Source organism: Nyctibius grandis, chromosome 3, assembly GCF_013368605.1.
Source record: "Nyctibius grandis isolate bNycGra1 chromosome 3, bNycGra1.pri, whole genome shotgun sequence".
Lineage (NCBI taxonomy): Eukaryota > Metazoa > Chordata > Aves > Nyctibiiformes > Nyctibiidae > Nyctibius > Nyctibius grandis.
Window position 1 is genome coordinate 54495897 of NC_090660.1, and position 21695 is coordinate 54517591.

Sequence of the window (21695 nt, forward strand, 5' to 3'; positions counted from 1 at the left end):
ATCTTTTGAAGATATTTTAAATAAGCAGAAAACAAACTTTTGCAACATCACAGAAGTGACCTGTGCTTAGCCCTTCTGAAGTTTATAGTCATTAAACAAAGGATGCAAGACACTACACCTAAACCACGTCTCACTGTCAAGCTACACATGCAACAAGTTTGTTGAAGCGTAAGAAAAAACACATCCACATGCATCTCTTAAATGATTTACCGTGCTTTACGCTCACTCTAAAAATACCATATTCACTTACTAGCTCTAATGCCACTTGTGCTCTCAAAAACGCACACACTACCAAATCACCTGTTGACCTCTGCAGCATGCTGGCAGTAGCTCACCATGGTAAGGTCCTTACACCACATACAGGGAACCACCTCCCCACTGACTGAGCTGTGGTCTCTCATCAGAGCCACCTACAAAAAAAACTGTAGAGAAAAATTCAGGCTACGTCTTGACTGCAGAAGTAATTCAAGTCGTTGATAGTTGGTGTTAACTCCTCTCAGGATAGTCTGGTTTCAGAGGAAACATCCATAAGCTCAATGATTAGGTTGCTCAGCTTAGGGGAAACATCCCAGTCAAGCCTACGGCAAGGACAAGTCCTCCTCTCAAGGAGCACTTTCACCCCCTACCTTGTGACACTATCTCTGAAACACCAGTACAACTACTAGCACTCCAAAAAGAGGGGGCTATAGACCACTGTAGATACCTCATCAGTCAGTCTTTTCCTGGAATCAGAACAGGTTTGGTTTGGTTTTTTTTTAAAAAAAAAAAAAAAAAAGCAGCCCCACAACTCAGGGTAATTCCTATCAAGGTTTAAATTGAGCTCAAGTAATTGAGGGTCCTTCTATTAAACAAAATTAAAAATCCCAGAGTTCAACACCGTAAATTTAAAAAGGACAGAGATAAATTTTCCTGCCCTAAAAACACGGCCCTCAGGCTCCCTAACTATTTGCTACCATATTCCTCAGCTGGCAAAACCGAAAGCTGGCAGCCACCCAAGGTATTCAGACAAAGCATTGTAATTAGAAGCTACTTAGGGCATCACGAACCAAAATATATGCTAATAAAAACATCATTAACTGACTCATGAAGAGACTCTTGTTAGGGGAGGGAATCTTCACTAACAATAACATAATTGTCGTGCATTTAAGTCCTGAAGTCCACGGCGACATTTAAAGCTGATGGGGAAAAAGTGAGACAGGGAAAAAAGTGACATTTGGAAAATAGTGGAGTGGAGGGAAAGTGACTCTGAAAAACAGAATAAAGCAAGCTTCTCTGATAGCACACCGACACAACGCAACTGGGTCTGCAGAGACCAGTACTTAGGCACAGAGAAGCAGGGGGATTTTGTGAAATGTGCTGCCAGTTTAAGGTTCTCCCTACCCAAAAAAGGGAAAAGAAAAAACAAGATAAAAGGATTAACAAGCTCTCTCCTTTTGTAATCAAGCACAATGTGCATTTTCCACAGCAAGAGCTGCTGGAGAGCCACGCACCCCTCTTCAGAGTCTCCTCCGGGAAGCACGCTGAGCGCTCACTCCTACTAAGGCTATGATAGAAGCACTTTTGATCTCAACTTTCTGCCACATTATCGTCATTCTGCAGAAGTGACATTTGCTCATTATTTTCCACAAAATGGCAATTCTGGTTGCTTCTCTACTCTGCCTACAATTCTGAGCTTCCTGCCACAAAAGAAATAAAGTATGATATCTAATATCCATATGAATCTCTTCTCCATGACCAACCTCTGACTGGCTGGCCTGTATGTCAAGGTTCTTCAACAAACTCAGGTATTCCTACAAGCTTTTAAAGCCAGTAATGATCAGCATTTCTGAAGGCTCGTGATGCCAGAAGTGGCTATCTGAAGGTTGACTGAAGGCCTCAAGGGGGTGCCACCTGCTTCCAGCCAGCTCCTCCGAGCACCAGGATACTGCTCCGTTGGAGAAGCGGCCGCATGGATTTCCAGTTTCTCCCAGCTGACTGAAGAAAGCCAGGAGGCACATTGGTTCTCACAGAGCGATGCATAAATAAGGGCTTGTGACTAAGATATTTAAGAGTGGTTTCTCTCCACTCTCCAAGATGGCAGTTTCCCACTCTGGTGCCCACAGAAACTCAAGAAAAAGGAGGAGAAAACTCATAAAAAAGGAGAAACTCACAAACGAGGAGCACAGAAGTGCTGCTGCTATTGTTACCACCTGCCCATTCTACCATGGTTAAGGTTTGAGCTTAACTTTCAGGGCACAAGTAAGGCTTCAGTTAAACCTCACCCCAGGCTCTTCTGCTGGGAAGCAAAGGGGAGCAGCACAGGGCAGACTCCACATCAGCACACAGGCACAGCAACAGCTGGCACAGCTGGGGAAGCACAGAGGGCCCCCACTCCAGACCAAGCACACACAAGTCCTGTGCTTGGCCTCACGTTTAGAAGAACCAAGCCAAATGAAGGCAATGTCGAAAGAGAAGGAAGTCCTAAACACTGTTATCAGCAGTACAGACAATACGGGCATTGATGAAACTTCCAGACTTCAACACTGGAACGTAAAAGCCTCCACAAAAATCGCGAAGAACATGGGAAGAACAACAGCTCTCAAAGCAGAAACACCACTTGGAAGACATTTATTAGTACACTATGAAAAATAGCAATAGGCCCAGAAGTTGGGGTAGTCTGGAAGCTTTGGGACATCACTGTTGTTCAGAGGGTAACAAGAAAAAAAATTAACAGGGGGAGACATTTGTTCTTGAATAGCGAATCAGAAGGACCAACACAAAGAGGACAAAGTAACTAGAATCCCAAATACTAATTAAAATGAATAAGCTATTGAGAAGCATCATGTGTTTAGCTGTAAAAGGGGGATATTCCAGGACAGAGAACGACCTGGAACAGTATGGACCTCACTTTGGGAAACTTGTCTGCCTTGGTAGCTAGCACTCAACACCTATCAACTTTATTTACTGTATCACCCCAGTTTCCTAGAGTCCTAGGAATTTGGAATACATTGTGCAAACACAGAAGAAAAAGATGGTCCCTGGCCTAAAGAGGTTATAATTCACGATTGCACATGAAAACCTGTAACATAACTTATCTGTAATAGATTCCGAGTAATTTAACAAGGTTTGTGGTGGTCACTGCTCACCATTGTTGGACACAAAAGAAAAAAAAAGAAAAGCAGGTGTTTGAAAAATGATGAGCTTAAAAAAACTGAGAGGAAGGACAGATTTTGTGTCCAAGAGTCAGAGCTCAGTCACAGATTTCCTGCCTCAAATGAGGCTGCGTGAGTTCAGTAAATACGACTTTATTAATGCCTACTTTAAAAAAAACCTTTGAGAGTCTTAAGACTATGTGGGAAATAGATTAGTACTTATATCTAAATGTCAAGAACTGCGTTTTGTGTGCTAAAGAGCTAAAATGAAAAAAAAAAGTCTAGCAGAGCGAAGCAGTGGAGGAAAGAGAGAGAGAATAAGCAAGGAAACATAAGCCTTGGGAAAGAAAACTGAACCTTTGCTACCTCTTGCAATAATGAGTCAGTTATCAGCTCCAGACCATGCACAATTGGAACAAACAAGATTCAAGGGAAGGAATGATGCTGTATTTCAAATGTGTTTTTCAAGATCCATTTTCCCCATCATAAATAACATACTGAACTGCTAAGAGTCAAAAAATTTCATCAGGGTCACTTCACATCGTGCTGCGCATTGTAAGTAAAAGCACAAGCATTTCTGGCACTTAACAGCAAAAATCTTCATTGCCCTCAATTCACATACCAGGTGTGGATAGTACAGTGGGATGTATCAGGACTGACATTACAGCCTGTAGAAGCATCTCATCTTACCCCAGCCTAACATGAGCATAGCTACATTTTTCTATGAACAACAACAGTGCAATTCCACAAGAAAGTCTGAAGATATTTTAAAATGTGTGCACAGGTTTTTCCATTTCTTTCAAACTTCTCAAGATAAACATGGTCATATATTAAGAGAACTCTACAGTCAGCCAATTACAGCATACTACTGCCATTGAGACTATTGAAAGTAACAAATGACCAACCAGGCTTACACACACTCAATATGAACTGATGCCCACGAACTCCATCACGGCTTTTTTGAAAAGCCAAAGGAAAAGCTACTTAATTTCAGCAATTCACTTCACACTCTTGAAAAATCAAGATGCAAACCATAAGTGGTCCAGGTTGCCGGTGCGAATTTCCAAAATAATAACAGCAGACACAATCCATGCCCATATTCAATGTCCCATCTCAGGACAACTCTGGAGTCACCACCTAAGCTCAGACCACCCGCCAGCCCATGTGCTGGAAGTCAAGTGCTTTTCAACATCAAGGAAAGCTGTCATATGTAAACCTGATGAAACCAGAGGGGAGCTGGAGACCACTTGGGCACTGCCTGAGCTGTCTTGAGGAAAGTGGCTGACAATTCACATCAGGCACTATTTTTAGGTAAGTGATATGGCCAGCCTGCCTCTGCATTTTCCCCACTTGTGAAATGGGAACCTATATACTTGTGACTGCTGACCATCTGCTTCGCAGAGCCTTGCAAAGATTCAGTAGGTTTACACTTATGAAGTCTTCTGAAGATGAAAGGTTTAGAAAAAGTATGCCAACACATTAAAAGAGACCAGGATAAAAAAAAAAGACATATTGTCAAGTAATACTCACCCGTTCCTGACCAGCTGTGTCCCAGATCAGAAATTTATGAAGCTCATTCCCACAAGGCACGGTTTTAGTCATGAAGGACGCTCTAAAAAGAAGGAAGCAGCAGAACTTTGTAACATGACCGACACTGAATATCCAACCTATAGACCTTAGCCAGTTCTCTGGGTTAGACTACACATGGAGAAACTCCAAAACCTTGATAAAAGGTTTCACGAAGTGCAAGTCCCCCTCATTTCAGATAAAATATATGATAGTTATATATGTATTTTAAAAGAAGAGAAGAGAAAAGCCTCTGAGCTTCAGAGTGCTCCCGCTGCTCACACTTAGCTTTGCTGCTAGCTAGCTCCATCTTCTTGGTGATACGGACCTGGGAAAAAGGCATCAGCCAGCATCATACCAGGCAACGAATGCACAACTTTTCAGTTAAACCCAGAAGACTGGATGACCGGGGAACAGACAGGTCACCTGCTGGAATGCACATGCTGAACAAATGGAAAAAAGTTCTTCCCCTTCTCAACTCGTATGAAGACATCTTTGTGGTTTCTTGTATGTTTTGTAGGAAATGTGATTTGTCTATGTTTTCACAGTGTGATTTTTCTTCTTTTATGAAAGAGGGTTACAAATGTATAGGCTTTTTCTGTATTACAGCACTTGAATTGAAAGCTGGCTAGGAGATACTACCTAACTCTGATAGTTTTGGCTTTTTTTTCCCCCCCCCCCATCCTATCTGGACACTGCTGAACAATTTCAGATGTGATAACTTTTTTTCCTGGCTCATAAAAATGCATTTGATACAATACACTGTCATTAAAAAAGCACCAAATGACATATGACCGATCAAAACATTTCCTGAGAATGATGTACCAGAATTCTCTACAGCCATCTCCAAATTGCTCATAAAAATATTAAGTATGGCAAAAAAAAAGCAGCATTTGCTTTGGTTATTTTCAGGGTGTGTGCTTTCAGTTGTCACTTTTCTTCTCAAAGCATTAAGCAACACTTTACAGCTTCAAAACCAGGAACTTCAGAGCCTCAGCAGCTTCTGTAGAGTGCAAGGCTTGTATACTTAAAACACTTAATTTGGAAAAAAATAAAAATAAAAACCTTATCTCTATAGATAAGTAATATCACCTGCGTGCAAGCTAGCCTTCACCTTTTAATCCTCAAATAGAAAAAAAAATTTCCTCTGTTATCATAATTATGAAAAATAAAGGGATTTTTTTTTCATTTGACCAGAAGACATTTACTTAGCAACAGTAACTACTTGCGGGAAAAGGCTGCTGATGATTTAGAAGTAAAGAACCACTCAAGTTCCCATCAATTCCTTCACTGCAAACAAGCGTCCTTCAGTCAGTAACGCTATTCATTACATGCTTCCTTTCTCTCTGTCCATTTTTCTCTATTCATTAAATTCAGGAGTCCAAAATTGCCCTGGAACTGCAACGTGCAACTTCCAGCTGAGACTCCTTCATGCATCAAAAGGCAGAGCTTTGGAAGGTATCATCTAACCCTCTGAACAACACATAGCAATCAATACCAATCTTCACAGACAATTTAAAACAGCTCTAACACACAAGCCAGATCAGCCCTTCCCACCCAAATCACTCCTTTGTGAACATTACATATTAGCTTCATTTCCCATAAGAGATCAAGAATTTTCAAAATTTCCAGGTAACGCTGGACTTGACAGATTTGTCCCTAAGATGTTAAAAGAAAAAAATTTAGAATTAAAATCAACTACAGGACTAATAGGCTTCTGATTAGTGTGGCCAGCAGGACTAGGGAAGCGATTGTGACTCTGTACTCAGCACTGGTGAGGCTGCACCTTGAATACTGTGTTCAGTTTTGGGCCCCTCACTATAAGAAAGACATTGAGGTGCTGGAGAGAGTCCAAAGAAGGGCAACAAAGACTCTTCGGTGAAGGGTCTGGAGCACAAGTCTTATGAGGAGCAGCTGAGGGAACTGGAGTTGTTTAGACTGGAGAAAAGGAGGCTGAAGGGAGACCTTATTGCTCTCTACAAGTACCTGAAAGGAGGTTGTAGCGAGGCAGCTGTTAGTCTCTTCTCCAAAATAACAAGTGATAAGATGAGAGGAAACAGCTCCAAGTTGTGCCAGGGGAGGTTTAGATTGGATATCAGGAAAAATTTCTTCACCGAAAGGGTTATCAAACATTGGAACAGGCTGCCCAGGGAAGTGGTTGAGTCACCATCCCTGGACGTATTTAGAAGGCGTGTAGATGTGGTGCTTAGGGACATGGTTTAGTGGTGGCTTTGGCAGTGTTAGGTTAATGGTTGGACTCAATGATCTTAAAGGTCCTTTCCAACCAAAACAATTCTATGATGGTCTGACACACGGAAGCTTGGCAGTTTTTAAAGAACAGGTGTGAATTAATTATGTTTAGTTTAAATTGCATCGTCCCTATTTTGAGAAAGACAGGATAATGCAACATGTCCTAAACCTAGACGAAAGCATGTCCACATCTGTGAACAGATACTGTCCATGTTCCAGCTCATTCTGGCAGGATACAAAGCGTAGGTGTGTTAAAGGGCTCCCCGCGGTTCTCCTGCCATTACTCAGCCATGGGGTGTCCTGGTCAATGTGCAGATCATAGCCTCTTTGGGTTGTGGGGTTTTGGTTCTTTAAGCTCCAAGGATCAGATTTGATACCACATTGACCAGTAGGAACTAAAGTGATTTTCGTCCTAAGGTCCTATGACCAAAACACAATCTGAAGTGGGAAGCTCTTGACAAGACAAAAACAAAAGGACATCAGACAAGTAAGACATCTAAGAATCTCTTCGTGTAAGATAGTGACGAAAACCAAAACAGAATAGCTGGAAGTCATGGCTACGCTCAACACAAGTGTTTCTGGACAGCCCCAGAGAAGAGGTGATTTCAGGAGACAGCACTCAAAGGAGGGGATCGGCAGAGCTCTGTCAGCCTCTCCATAACAGATTATGCTGCAATATAGTAAATTGAGCCCCCCCTCAGTATTCCCGGAACAGGGAAAGCAGAGCAGACGTGGTTTGGGGCAGCCCCAGACTCTCTAATCAGGCAGCATGAGCTGGAAGCCATTAAATGAGACTAAGGGGTTCAGTGAAATTGATAAACTGGAGAAAAAAAGATATACAGTGTTCAGAGCCTTGAAAGTAAGGAAAAGAAAGGAGCTCAGCTGGTGGCAGTCAGTTAAAAAATATATAGAAGAAAAAAAGATACTACGCATGGTACTTACCCAATAGTAGGACTAATATTGTGATCAAAGTGGTCCTGGACAAATCGACAAACGATGCTTGATTTCCCAACCCCAGTATCCTGAAAATAAAGGAAAGCAAGACAGTGAGTTCAGGAGACCCTAGATATCAATATTGCATCTCAAGAAATAGTCAAATATTAATTTGTAAAATTAAATCCTCTCTAGTGGCAAGAGGGGCAGTCAAGCACATGGACTATCCTTTCCAAATGTCAGCGTTGTGACTGGAGCTCCCTGGTCCTCTTCCCAACACTCCCTTCTCTCCAAGCCTTGTATGTTTTGGGGTGGATTTTATATTCCTGTTGCAAGGACTGCAGTACTTCAAGCATAGCCATCTACTCATACAAAGAAAATCCTGCACTTTCAAACACATGGTGCATTACCCAGCAAAGCCAGAGAAACAATTTCCTTCAGGCCTGTTGCAAGAGCAGCCCAAGCATGTTTCCAAAACACATTACTAACACTAATCTTTCAGTACACTGACAGCACTAACTTGGTGGAACTACCCTTTTCATGGCAAGACAAACAAGCCCACTTGGTGGAAGCTTCGCAAAGGCTTCAGGTAGTTTTGAAAAGGCAGGAATCCAAAGATTTGGATCCCCGGAGATATGGAGTTATCCCTGTGCAGGTTGTTTTACTGGACTGCGGTGAAACAGCATTACCTTAAATGCAACACAACTTGCTCTCTACACTGCAATGTGGCAGGCTGCTTCCATTTGCAGGAACAGTCTTTCTTTCCCCCCCCCCAGACAGTAAAGAAAAAGAGGCACAGTACTGGAATAAAATTCAGAATAACCTGGGTGGGCAGAGGAAAGCCTGACATTATGCAGAAATACTATTTTAGGCATTTAAGACATGAACAACTTCCCCAAAATGCAGCATTTTTTGGTTTGTCTCTCTTATTCCACAAAGCCTTGGATGGTAGGTAGAAGAACTTAAATTATACAGAGAATTACCAAGGAAGAGGAACAGCAATATCGCTGTGTCTCCCATAGAATTGCAAAGAGCTTCCTTAGAGACAAAAAGGATGCCAGGAAATCAATCTTGACCTTTCCAAGACATTAACAATGACAGCCCAGGGTCCAGTCTAACTCATTAAGAAGTCAATGGAAAGTTTTCTATTAATTTCATTGGAAGCGATTGCAGAACTACCAGATTGCACCCGGTAGTTCCATTTGTATCCACATTTTAAGACACTTGACTAATTTACACAAACTTCTCAAAAAGTGCCAAGACAAGAGAATACAGTTTGCTAAGAGCACTACACACATAACTACGTATTTTTTTTTAAAAAAGCAGCCTTTGCCCACACATAACTACATATAAAAAAAAAAGCCTTTGCCTTTCCTGTAATCAATTTTGCAATATTTTACCTTCTTTTTGAATATGCAAGAAAAAGAATGCCTGTTTTAGATTTCCTTTCACCACGCTTAAATGAAACTGTATCGCCACTGCAAGTGAAGTCTTTATAGACAGCACTTATTAGAAAACCATCATTTAAATTCTCATATTTAATTCAAAGCTGTCCTTAGTCACCTTAAAATCCATAATAAATGCTAATGCTACACAGACGGTTGTTTATCTACTGTGTTCAATCAATAACAAAAAAAAAGATCAAAGAGAGAAGCAGTGTTTAAAACCACCCCTGTAGCCTTTGATCAATAGCAGCAACACATCCTGTTGCTATTCCTAAATTTTGCCTTTACTATCGATTCCAGCTGACATCGCTGTGTAATTATTAGACCAGGATGGCAGAACACATGAAAAAAAAAAAAAAAAAAAGGTCCTCTGCGCTGAAACTGAGGATCTAATTATTATTCCAGAATTTAAACGTTGAGGAAAAAGCAGAACTACCACCCACTGGGTGCAAGGAATTATATTTCCCTCTTGTGGGGACAGAGTTTCTGCCACCGTGTTAGAAATGAGATACTGGTTCCCGTGACCCGATGATGCTTTAGTTTAATCTACTTCCTTCAGCTCTCTTGACAGGTCACTCGGAAGGGCAACTGCAATTACAGTTCCTGAGCAAGGGCAGCCCGGTCTCTGGCAGGGACGTAACATCCACAAGTGTGGATTAAAGCTTAGCTCATTTTCCTGGAAGCTCCTACCTCTTCACCTCTCAGCTCCTGGCTCTTACTAACATTTCACGCTAACATTAAATGAACTTTAAAAGTTTCTATTGCTCTTGCATCTCTACATTAGCATCACGGCTAAATTTAAGCATATGCCAGGCACACCAATAGCCCTCAAGAAGCTTAAAGGCATCCTTACACCTGGCTCCTGGGGTTGCTTGGACTATGGAGAGGGCTAAATTTACCCCTGGTGTAACTCCACTGAAATCAATGGACTCGAACCACAAATGAACCTGTCTTTAGGACGACCACTGTTGCAGGTAGTGGCCAGTGCTTTCCAGGAGCCAGGCAATTTATCGCACCAAGGCGTTCAGTTGCAACAAGCAGTCCCAGCTTCTGTTTTGTTGCCTGGAGGATACAAACAGCCGGCTACCAGAGTATAATTAGAGCACAGAGAGGAAGGAAATAAAAAAAAAAAAAAGCTTCCTATTTAAGGCAGCAATTATCATTCCAATGTGGGATTTAAAACTGCTTAGACAATTTTCAGTCCATCTTACTGTACCTGTACAATAAGACACTCGCCTGAAAACAAAGCAAATCATGATGTATGAACATTATACAACAACTTGAAAACTGAGTAGAAATCTTTTACCACTAATCAGACGTTATCTGGTACTGACAACAGGGAACTCTCTTTCAGGTCAATCTCAGAGTCACAGAATCATCTTGGTTGGAAAGGACCTTTAAGATCATCGAGTCCAACCATTAACCTAACACTACCTAGTCCACCACTAAACAATATCCCTAAGCACCACATCTACTCATCTCTTAAATACCTCCAGGGATGGTGATTCCACCACTTCCCTGCGCAGCCTGTTCCAATGCTTGACAACCCTTTCTGTGAAAAAAATTTTCCTGATATCCGATCTAAACCTCCCCTGGTGCAAATTGAGGCCATTTCCTCTCATCCTATGGCTTGCTACCTAGGAGAAGAGACCGACACTCTCCTCGCTACAACCTCCTTTCAGGTAGTTGTATATAGCAATAAGGTTTCCCCTCAGCCTCCTTTTCTCCAGGTTAAACAACTCCAGTTCCCTCAGCCGCTCCTCATAAGACTTGTTCTCCAAAATCTCGCAGAAGTCAAGGAAAGCATGGTCACTTCAAAGAAGCAGAAAAGGCATTCACTTCTCAGCAATGCATTTAATTAAACCTCCTTACTAAGGCCATGCAAAGCTTTCCTGCTACCATCTGCTTTGTCCTTTGCTATATGGTCTTCCTCTACATACATCCATTTTTCTATCATCTGATGGGGATGATCATCCTTGTTCTGTTCCTTTTTCTTCAAAGGATTACAACAGACCTGTCAAGCCACATGCCTGGGTAACATTCATGCATTCAGATGACTTTTTTCAGTTCTCAAAGTTCTGCTTTTCACCAGCTTTTTACACCCTCTAATCCCTTTTTTTTTTTTAACTCCATGTTAGTGTACGTATAACATCAAACATGCACCAAGGAATAAAATTTCAGCTTATGTGGTACTGAGGTGAGTGGATTGGACAAGTTTCAGAAACTGAGAACATGTCCTCAGGAGTTATGCTGCACTTTAACGAACAGATCTTGTAATTCTTTGGAAAAATCCTTATTTGTGGGAAATCAAAGGATTTCAGCACTATACTAATTGACTCGTCATGATCTAAAGTATACCACTCCAGGAAAGGAGTGGCAAGAAAGGAATAAATATAAAATAATTATTCTGAATCAAGATGTTCATGATGCATTTGATGAGTCACTCATGGAACCAAGTGCACGTTTTGCTTTTCTCCGTTCCTGTTCTTAAGCCTCGTAGCATACTCAAAAATATCAGTTATAAACTGCATTGTACCGAGATAAGCAAAAAGGGTGGAGTGGCATGGGGAGGAAGGAAAGGAGTAGAAATGTAATCCACAGTAAGTGAACTGCTGTTACTTCACCAGAAGAAGCAGCTACAACTTCAGAATCTCCCACTGGTCAGCAAAACGGATATGGAAATCTGAAGCTGTATCAGATGTTTCTGATAAACACAAGGAACCAATGCAAGCATGACCAATTCCTGATTTTTACTATGTAACCCTGAAAAGCTATTCTCTATTCCTCTAAAATCCTTTACCCACAGATTTAGGCACGAGGACTTTAAGAGCACCAGAACGGAGAGCAGCATGCCACAAAAACCAGTGCTTCCACCCACACTCCTGCTCGCAGAGAACCACCTCACTTGTCTCTTCTTGGATCACATTACTGTAAGGAAGATGAGACTATTTCAAGCCAGCAGAATTACAGGATGCTGGCAACTCATTTGCAGGCAAACAACAACTGAGCTGCTGATTTCTTCTGGCTGATTTGCAGCAGCATAGAGGAAGATTAAAAGAAAAAAAGAGAAAAAAAGAAAGCAGAAGTTCAATATGAGCAATATATTAAAAAAGAAAACCATTCTCCCATTACAAATAGGCAGTTGGTATATTCCTTTGTCCACTGTTCCAGATGTGTGCATCCTGGCAGAAAAAACTAATGCAGGAAAATTTAGCTCTTTAATTTAAATCTGGATGCCTCATTTATACCTTTGTGCAACCACAGGGTTCAGTCCTACAAGCACTTTTCCAAATTGAAGGGAACTATACTACCCTGTAAACACATCCCTGATTAGGACGTTAGTCTTTAGTCTCGATATCATAATAGCTTTTAATAGATTCAGATGTGTCAAGCCCCACTGTGCTGCACAAACTAAACTCCTCATGCAAATTCTTTTTACATCTGAAATGGAAGAAATGTTGAATTCACAAAAAGATCCACATATATCGTGACTCATGACTAAACAGCAGCCCTATAATTATGCACACTGCTGCAACAGCTATTTTGTTCTTGACTACGCAGAATCTTTCTGGGCTATGTTAACACAGAGGGCTTTTTAAATATATGTAAAATTAGATAAACCATGCAAAAATCCTTTTATGACTCTAGGGTTTTGGAAACACAAATAAAACAAGAGTACTAGATGGCATTTCACACAAGGAAATGGCACATTAAGAATGAATATACTGAAAAAACTGCTTTCTGTCCTCCCACTTGCAAAGTACAAAAAAAAAGAACATCTGGCCTGTAACCACCACAGATCTTAAGACTAACTTCCCATTTCAGCCTTAAAAGAGGGCTGAGATACCCTGGGGATGGGTACCATAGAAATTTGCATTGAGGAGTAAAGGAGAACTGACCTCTATAAAACAGGGATCCAACACACAGCGCCTTCGGAAGGATGGAAGTTTTCCCATCATTTTAGACAAAGCCAAGATTCAATCCATGGTATTTAAATGTGTATAAATTTTTACGAATTAAAAATGTCTGTCCCTCCAAAGCATTTCTCGTAATAACCAAGATTCACTGAGACATGATCTACAGGCAGAGGTCTTGTTCAAACTGACTGGGTTTTACACACGTTCGTCTTACATATCAGAAGAAGAATGATCATACCTGAACAATCCGGAAGGTATTAATACCAAGTGCTCCAGAAAAGCAGGTAAAGCCAATATTATTTCAACAACAATATGAGAAATGCTTGAAAGTGACAAGTCTTTATCCTTTCCCATAAGCAAGAAACCGATCCCACGGCCCACGGGGTTTCCACCGAACTTGGCAGGACTCCCCTGCACCTCACAGCGGGAATGCATCTGCCCCTCGGAGCCCATTCGTGCTGGGGCTCCCCAAAACCTTCCCTGCTAACCACCCTAACTGCAAAGGCACCACGAGCATTTGGCAGCTCAGCCCTTCCTTTGAGGATCCCTGATCAACAGAAAAAGAGTGTGACCGATGCAGTCAGGGTTGATTTAGTGTAACCCCCAGGCAGCCTCCATGGCATGGCTTCTTCATCACACATACAGCTGGAATTACAAAGCTGCTCACCCCCGTAAAAACACAGGTTGCAGGCAGAAGGCAATACTGGCGCCTACCAGCAAGCTGGTTTGAAGCTTTCTCAAGACATGTTATCATCAAGAGGTGCAATAAGTGCACACACCAGAAACAACTGTGGTCAAGTTTGGCCCACTAATGATCTTCTCAGTGCACCTTCCAGTGGGATCATGCTGCCTTGTGTGATCTTTCAGACATGGGGCCAGGTGAGGAAGGCTCGATCAAACATACAGAACAAGTGTACAGTCAAAAACCTGCCCCACTCTCCTGGAAGAGGATCTGCTCAGAGAGGAAGCTGGCTGTTCCTGAGTATTGGGAGAAGCAACAGTTCCTGGCTCCCTGTCACATATTCATGCCACACGACAAATTTCTTGGCTGGTTCGTTACTAACTGAAAAATAACAGAGGAGCTAGTTTATGCTCAAGATTTCCCAAGCTAAATACTCCTCTCTGTTACACCGACTTGACTCCTGCCAGTGCTATAGCAGAGAGGAAGGAGAGGTCCTTGCCTTGCCCAGTGCAGAACCTTCACTGTTGGAGTAATTAAGACGTACCCATGAAAACATTTGAATTGCTGTGAAGGTTGCCAAAAAGGAGAAAATTGTCTTTTACCATGAATGCATTTGATATTTTAAATACCAAAAAAAGGTACTCAAAATCTCTGCAACTGGCCAGGCAAATCTGAGGTAGAAAGACACGGTTTAAACTTCAGGGGAAGAAAAATAAGCAATGAGTCTTACAAAAATGCAAATGCAGAGAGACCTTTCATTCTAGTAGCTCTGTAAAGCGCAGCTGGTTTTGACTTGGCAGTTCAGCTTCTGCACATTAAAATAGCCGTTCTTTCCACTGTCAGAATTGGCCACGCTTTAGTTTTTGCTTTACAGCAGAGTCCCCCTGGCCCATTCCCATTATCCTCAGCAGGACTTTGATGGAATCTGAAAATTCACAGCAGCGTAATGACATTACAGTGCTGCTAGAGGTTAGCGTTTTATTAGCTATCATCAAACAAATTGCTAGGCCTGCACCATAAAGTATCGCTGGGCTTTTCCAGAAATGTGTGCTCAGCTCTGGTCAAGCCTGGTATCTAGGAGGAATGTCACTCCTCAGGCAAGGTCTGGCATGCAGCACTGAGATACCCAACGTGCATCTTCGATGCTTTCGGAGATGCCAGTCCTTAACCCAAAGGCACATGACGTGGTAAAGCTAAGCAGAGGATTTCAGCTGTCTTAAATACCATTTGGAGGTAAAAAAGCAACGAGTTGAACAACAAAATAAAGCTTTGCTATTTGCAGCCTGCTTCAGTCCTCTGTGCTTGCCATTAACATTTTAATCATTACTCAGACGATCAGATGCAGGCAGCATTGCAATACTTTCCATGTCTTACTAATCCAGTTACAGCTGGTCTGGAAGGCTGTGGCAGGCGGTTTGAAGAGCATCTGAAATTGGCTTTGGATTTTTATCAACCGTATGAACATACAAGGAAGAGTTATGCACAACAGACTCCTGATCGCAGTTTCCAAGGGCAGTATTTTAATCCAAGAATCACTCTACCCAATAAACTTTTGCTAACCTTAAACACATCCTTTTTCCTTCTCTGTATTTGGGTATCACTTACTTGTGTGAAGACACTGCTGTAAGGAGAAATACCTTTCAGGAGACCTGCGTTCAGAGACACCCCTGGGACTGAACTGAACCTGCCAAGCGTCAGGCTTGTCCCAGCGAAAATGCAGTCACGCACTGCGGAGTGGTGTCTAGGAAAAAGTGCAAACAGCTTCTCGCTGTATGCAGTTTTTCCATCTGCCAGACATATCAAGTGAGCAAATCCCACCACTGCACAAGCGCACGGACGAAAATACAAGACCAGCCCTCAGACTGACACATTGGCTCTCAGCTGCTCCACCAACACAAAACTGCCCAGGGCTGCAGCCTGAACCAGAGGGACGCAGGCCTGGATGCTCTGAAACATCGCTTCTGCGATCAAAAGAATACGCATCTCATTCAGGACACAATTTTTGTAAATTCCAATTTTCACTACAGCCCTGTACAATGAGGAATAGATTATTTCCCCTGTAAGCACCATGATTCTCAGAGAAGATCCTTTTCCCGTTGATTTGCTGGAATCCCCCTTCCAGAGCTACAGACCTGGCCCAGGGACACGCCTGCCTCCCAAGGCAGCAGCGTGATTTTTCAACTCCCAGCCAGGCCCTCTACCAAACAAGAGGTCTGTTGTGTTTCTCCTCCCTACCCCATCACCATCACCTTTAATTGCTTGGCTTTATTCATTACCTCTGGTACTCTGAAAAGCTTGCATAAGCCTGGCAATGGTCTTCTGCAACAAGAACTCCCAACGACATCAGACACGTCCTTACGCCACTAGCGATGTACAAGGAGTTTCTGCAAAGATCTGGGGTGCACTCAATTGCAAAGCAAATCTTTGAAAGGGCAGAAATGGAACCAGAGTTGCCTCCAGGACTGTCCATGTGCTATCATGCACCTTCCTGAGTGAAGGGTACTTGCTGGATGAACAGTAACACTCCCGTTGAATATTGGAACCGAGTTCCCCAAGATCCCAGCACGAACACACAGATCTCGATGCAACTGTGTTTTTAGGGGGAGGATTATTCTGCAGTGTCTCACTTCTTCAGTATGAACCACCACAGTTCTTTTGGCCATCTGTCCATGCGTGAACCTTACAAGAACATCCCTGTCTGCATTTCTGTTTGTTGCATGCCCTTCTTTAAACTCACAATACGTGGTAATATTTTAAGCCAGTTGGTATATTACTCCCATAAAGTTAGGATGGTCTGTGTCAATTCTCCCACAGTAAAACACCCTACACATCATTTTTAATTGCTGGTGCAATTTCAGGCCAACGCTGACGTCGTGGAGCACGAATTAGCTACAGAATAAGGCTTTTTCCTCTGGTGCACATTAGAATTAGATTAACTCTAATTCCCTCTACACATAGGAAGTGCATCGCTTGTTCTCAGAGACATTTTTCTACCCCCAAACAGGCCAGTCCCGTTATATTAGAATACAATCCTTCCTCTTAGTGTGGCAAGGACTGCATTTGGCACAGGAATTCTTGGCTCTATCATTCTCAGCTCACTAGCTATTAAATGAAAACAATAATTACTTGATTTTACCTTGTAACAACATTATGAGGATTTAAATCAGCGATAGTTGTAAAGTGTTCGTACAGGACAGTGACAAAGAATCATTTAAGTGCCTTGAGAGACAGTCAAGTGCCAAGTTCATTTCTTTGGTATTTATACTGTCTTCAATACCACTTGTGTATTCCTAATGGCTATTTCAAAATAGAAAAAATATCCGCTGGCCAGGGCTTAATGCTCTCTGGCCTCTGAACGTATAACATATCACCTGATCCCTTCTCTCAATTTGTTTTCCTTTTGTCCACATCGGTTAGCAAAGCGCGTACAGTGACTGCCCATCTGCTTTGCCTCAGAGCTGGATGTGTCCGCAGCCCTGTCCACCTCCCTGTCCAAACGGCCACCGAAGCCAAACGCCTGCTGTGAGGTTTTGGCTCCCTTACCAGTTGTGATCATTCAGACTGTGGCTTCCTTTCACGCGCATCCTGCACACATCCTCCTGTGGAATAAAACTCGGGCACGGGCAGCTGCTCTGCTATCTGCCGCCCTTGGAGCCAGGGAATGCGGTCCTCCTTGTCCTGCCATTTTGTAGGCTTCTCCGGAGTTAATGTTTGTCCATATTCACTGTGACAGGTGCATTGCCCTCCATCAGATCCCAGCCCACTTATCTTTTAGAGACAAAACCCCCTAATGCCCAAGTTTCAAATACACCTTCTTTAATACTTTGCTGCATCCTTTCCACTCTCATAGACAAAAAAAAAGTCTCTCCAGCCCTCCCTCGCCCCCAGACTGCAATATTAGTTACAATCTGTCCAACTATCTACTTTTGGCAGAGATATGCCCAGAGACCTCAAGCAATGCCATGGCCTCACCAAACTATAAAGTATAAAAGCAAGCATAGATGGCCAAAAGCACTTTATCATCCTATTGAAGCAATGTGCCTGGCCAGAGATGAGAGATGCTGAAAAGCAGCTGATGTCTGTGTAGTAGCTAATGTTAACAATAAATTAACTTTCCTAGAGACATTCATATCTTGTATATGTAATATTATATAAAACCAAAGTCTCTCCTAGTGTTTCCAAGATACTTGGCATTATCCTGCTATCTAACTAGGGCTCCAATCTCAAGCTCTTCATGCCAAGTTGGAAGGCATGGAGAGTCACAGCTGCAACGTGAAGAACTTCAAGACGAGTGGACCAGCTGTATCTTCCCTCTTCTTTCTTCCCCAAACACTTGGTTTTCAAATGGATTTGCCCGAAGCGAATTTCTCGCATCTGGCAGCTAGTAGTCACTCCACTAACTTCAGCTGAAGATTTGACTCCAAGAGAGAGAAATGGAGGATTTTAAATTGAAATCAAAGAGCAGAATCTCAATCAATCCATTTCTTATGCCCTTGACAGCATGCAGTCTGAACAGCTGTGGAGGAAGAAGTGCTTAGCCTCGTGAAAAGGAAGACTGGAATCTGGTGTTTATTTGCATTCCTTCATCTCAAAACTGGCTGTTGGGGGCACTGGCTATTCGCTTAAGATGCTGATGTTTTGAACAGCCTCTACAGTTTCAAGTAAGAGCATAATCTCTATAAAAAACAGCTGCAAATGAGGTGGTATCAATCTAGCTGAGTAACAAGATGAGAGGATGAAAGGAGAAACAAGAGGAGCACCTTTCAGGGAGCAGTCACACATACACAAATCTTTGTGAGTAGCAGCAGATGCCAAGGAACCTGCAAAAAAACCTCCCACTGGATGGGGGGGGACCCAACGGTGCAAAGTCTGAGGGCATCCTTAGTGAGACCTGCTCGTACTTTACAGTAAAGCAGCTTTTGAGTACAACAATGTGGTCACAAGGTGTGTAGAAACAGTCAGGCCTTTTCAGGACCTCAGTGTCGAACAAGGCACTGGCTGATTAAGTCATAGGGAACAACTTTGCTTCAAAAAAATTAACTCAAGACTGAACACATGGCGAGGAGCAGACCCCTCGCTACCTGACACAGCTGCCCACCAAATCAAGCTCCATCACAAAACCAAACACCATAAAACCCTTCTACAAGGGCTGGACTGTGCAGCAATGCACAGCAGGGCATTTAATTGAGAAATAGCACCACCTGGTGACTCCTGGTACTAAGGGAGAAGGAAACTGTCAACTTGGCCATACTGGGACAGGAGGAAGCGAGAAAGGACCACTGACTAAATTGTTCAAGTGAGTTGGGAACCAAGAGCCTGGGCAAGGAGGGAGAGAGGACTGCATGATGGAATTACAAGAACAAGACAAGTGGAACAGACAGAGGTGGAAAGAAGGGTGCCTGAGCACCTTCCCTTGGAAACATGGGCATCTCCCACTGCTGTTACCACCATGGGAGCTCTGCGTGACAATGAGTGGTGTGAACGTAGCAAAGGCAGCTGCAAAGGGATGCCAACATCCCACACATAAATCACTGTATTAATGTACCGTGAAAGGAAAAAAACACCCAAGCCTGCAAAGTATCAACAATGTTGTACACCTCAGAGGGACTTTTGTTTTTTTTTTTTCATTTTGAGGAGATCTGTAGCTGTGGGACTTAATAAAGTCACTACCGCCCAAACAAGAATCATGCCACTATTTGCTCTCCACTGATCGCTGAACAATAGGATCCTCTTGACCAAGGCATAACACAGACCAGATAAACCTATACCCTGCCAGATGCCCTGTAAGTGACAAGGAAGCATCTCATCTCACACTGCACAGTATGCTCTCTCATCTCTCCACTCCCACCACCCCAGTCCACCTTAATGACCCCTTCCTGTTACTGGCCTGCTGATTTCCCAGTTAAGCACCACCACAGATACTTAAGTATGATCACTTCCATGTTCACTTCATTTTTCAGGTGAGCTGGAGAATCAAGAGCCCCAATTTACCATGGGAAAATTCCTGCTGTGATGCCACAGATGGGTGGTGGTCACCACTCATCCCCTGCCCAACGAAATAGAAACCAAGAGCAAACTTAACAGATCTCTCCATCATGTGGAAACCCTAACTGGGAGGAGCTAAATAAAGCCAAAGTAAAACAAAGAAAAATTGCAAGTCCTGCTTTAATGCCTATGCAATTTTACTGAGAGCAGTATCTGATTTTGGCAACTTATATGGTCAGAGTTTATTTTCTGGACAAACTTGGGAGACCTTTTAACATCTGCACGCTGCCATCCTTTTCCTACCCATTCTCTTTCAAAATATACATCCAGTCACAAAAATCTACTTGATGTACTACTCTTCACACAGATAAATTCCTATTTAAAATACAGTAAAAATCTGTGTGAATAATATCCACTTAGGAATCCTGATAATTGGCCCTGAACTTAAAAAATTTAGTAAGGGATAACTGTAAAGGAAGTAATGTACAAGTTGCTGTACCTCACATTGTGAATGATAATGAGTATTGATTGCAGGGGCTGTTATCTCTATAGGCCATATGCATGAACACCAGCATAACAATCTGGTTAAATATCATTCATCACCATTGTGCAACGCGGTGATCAGAGAAACTAAATTCAATTTTCAGACTAAATACATAAATAACCTGAGGCTTCCATAGTTCAGTAAACACATTAGGCAACAGCATCCTGACAAATGTTTTTGAGTGCAGTTTAGCAGCAAAAGATGGGATAAACAATTCTGTGTTATTCTTTCCAAATCAAATCATTTTCCTAAGTGAACCTTCACCACATATGTATGTAGCAGCTGAAACTTGCAAAATAATGGTATGACGAGGAGATAATCTTTGACCTGAATTCCTGTTTGACACAAGTTTCTGTTCATACTCCAACACCCTGTCTCTTCCATTGTCAAATCCTATCATTAGCAGCCACGATTTCAAAATCCAGGCTTGTTAGTGTCACTTACTAAATAGGGTCCAAAAAAATACCTATCCCCACACAGAAGATACTCAGAACCTTCCAGCCGGTCTGGATAATCCAATCCAAACATTATAGTTTCGTATTACAGATGGCCTACAAATCCCAAGAAAGTAATTTTATTTTATTAAATAAAGGCAGTGGCTCTTATGCATCAACTATATGCACACCAACTACGTACAGCATTTGAGGAAATGGCTCTTGGTGTTCAGCTTACTATTTCAGTAATATAAAAATTGCCCAGCAGCTGCCTGGAAAATTTGTAAAAAGGGCTGAACTACCTTCAAATTTGCCCATCCAAGCTCAGTAAGCAACTCAATTCAATGTTCAGACATTTCCCTCCAAATTTGTAACTACTTCACCTGCAACTTATTACTGCATTTCATACCAAAGAGGAAGAAAAAAGCCACATAAATTAGGAGTGCCAACCGAAACACTGGTTGAAAACTTCAGTCCTGGAGAAAAGAAAGCCTGATGCCTTCTCTTTGGCAGCAACGGGTGACAGAGAGGAAGGACGCAAAGTTTCAGAGGGCAGCTCTATAAAGACATTTCCCCTAACAAATGGGAACCAGTCTCATGGCCCCAGACCTTTGCTCCGAATTAGCAGAGCCCTAGTACAGGGTTAGTCACCTACCAAAAACCAGAGGCAAACAAGTCTTCCTTGCCTCTCCGCTGGCCAAGGGCAGCCAGATGCCAGCAACCTCGAGCAGTTCAGGTACGCCTGAGGGTGGGACAGGAGCTAAGGATTTAGTTCGTGATTTTATCGCCAAAAACTCTGCCTCTGCTT

General features: G+C 42.5%; 1 protein-coding gene across 2 annotated transcripts in view; it reads right to left on the reverse strand.

Moving 5' to 3' along the window:
- The window catches only part of RAB31 (RAB31, member RAS oncogene family), a 64921-nt gene that overhangs the window by 30031 nt on the left and 13195 nt on the right, over positions 1 to 21695 (reverse strand). For both annotated transcript variants that reach the window (XM_068396327.1, XM_068396328.1), the window contains exons 2-3: positions 7890 to 7969; positions 4662 to 4743 (exon numbers count right to left, since the gene is read on the reverse strand). In XM_068396327.1, the coding sequence (XP_068252428.1) occupies positions 4662 to 4743; positions 7890 to 7969 (162 nt within the window). The remainder of the gene's footprint in view (positions 1 to 4661; positions 4744 to 7889; positions 7970 to 21695) is intronic.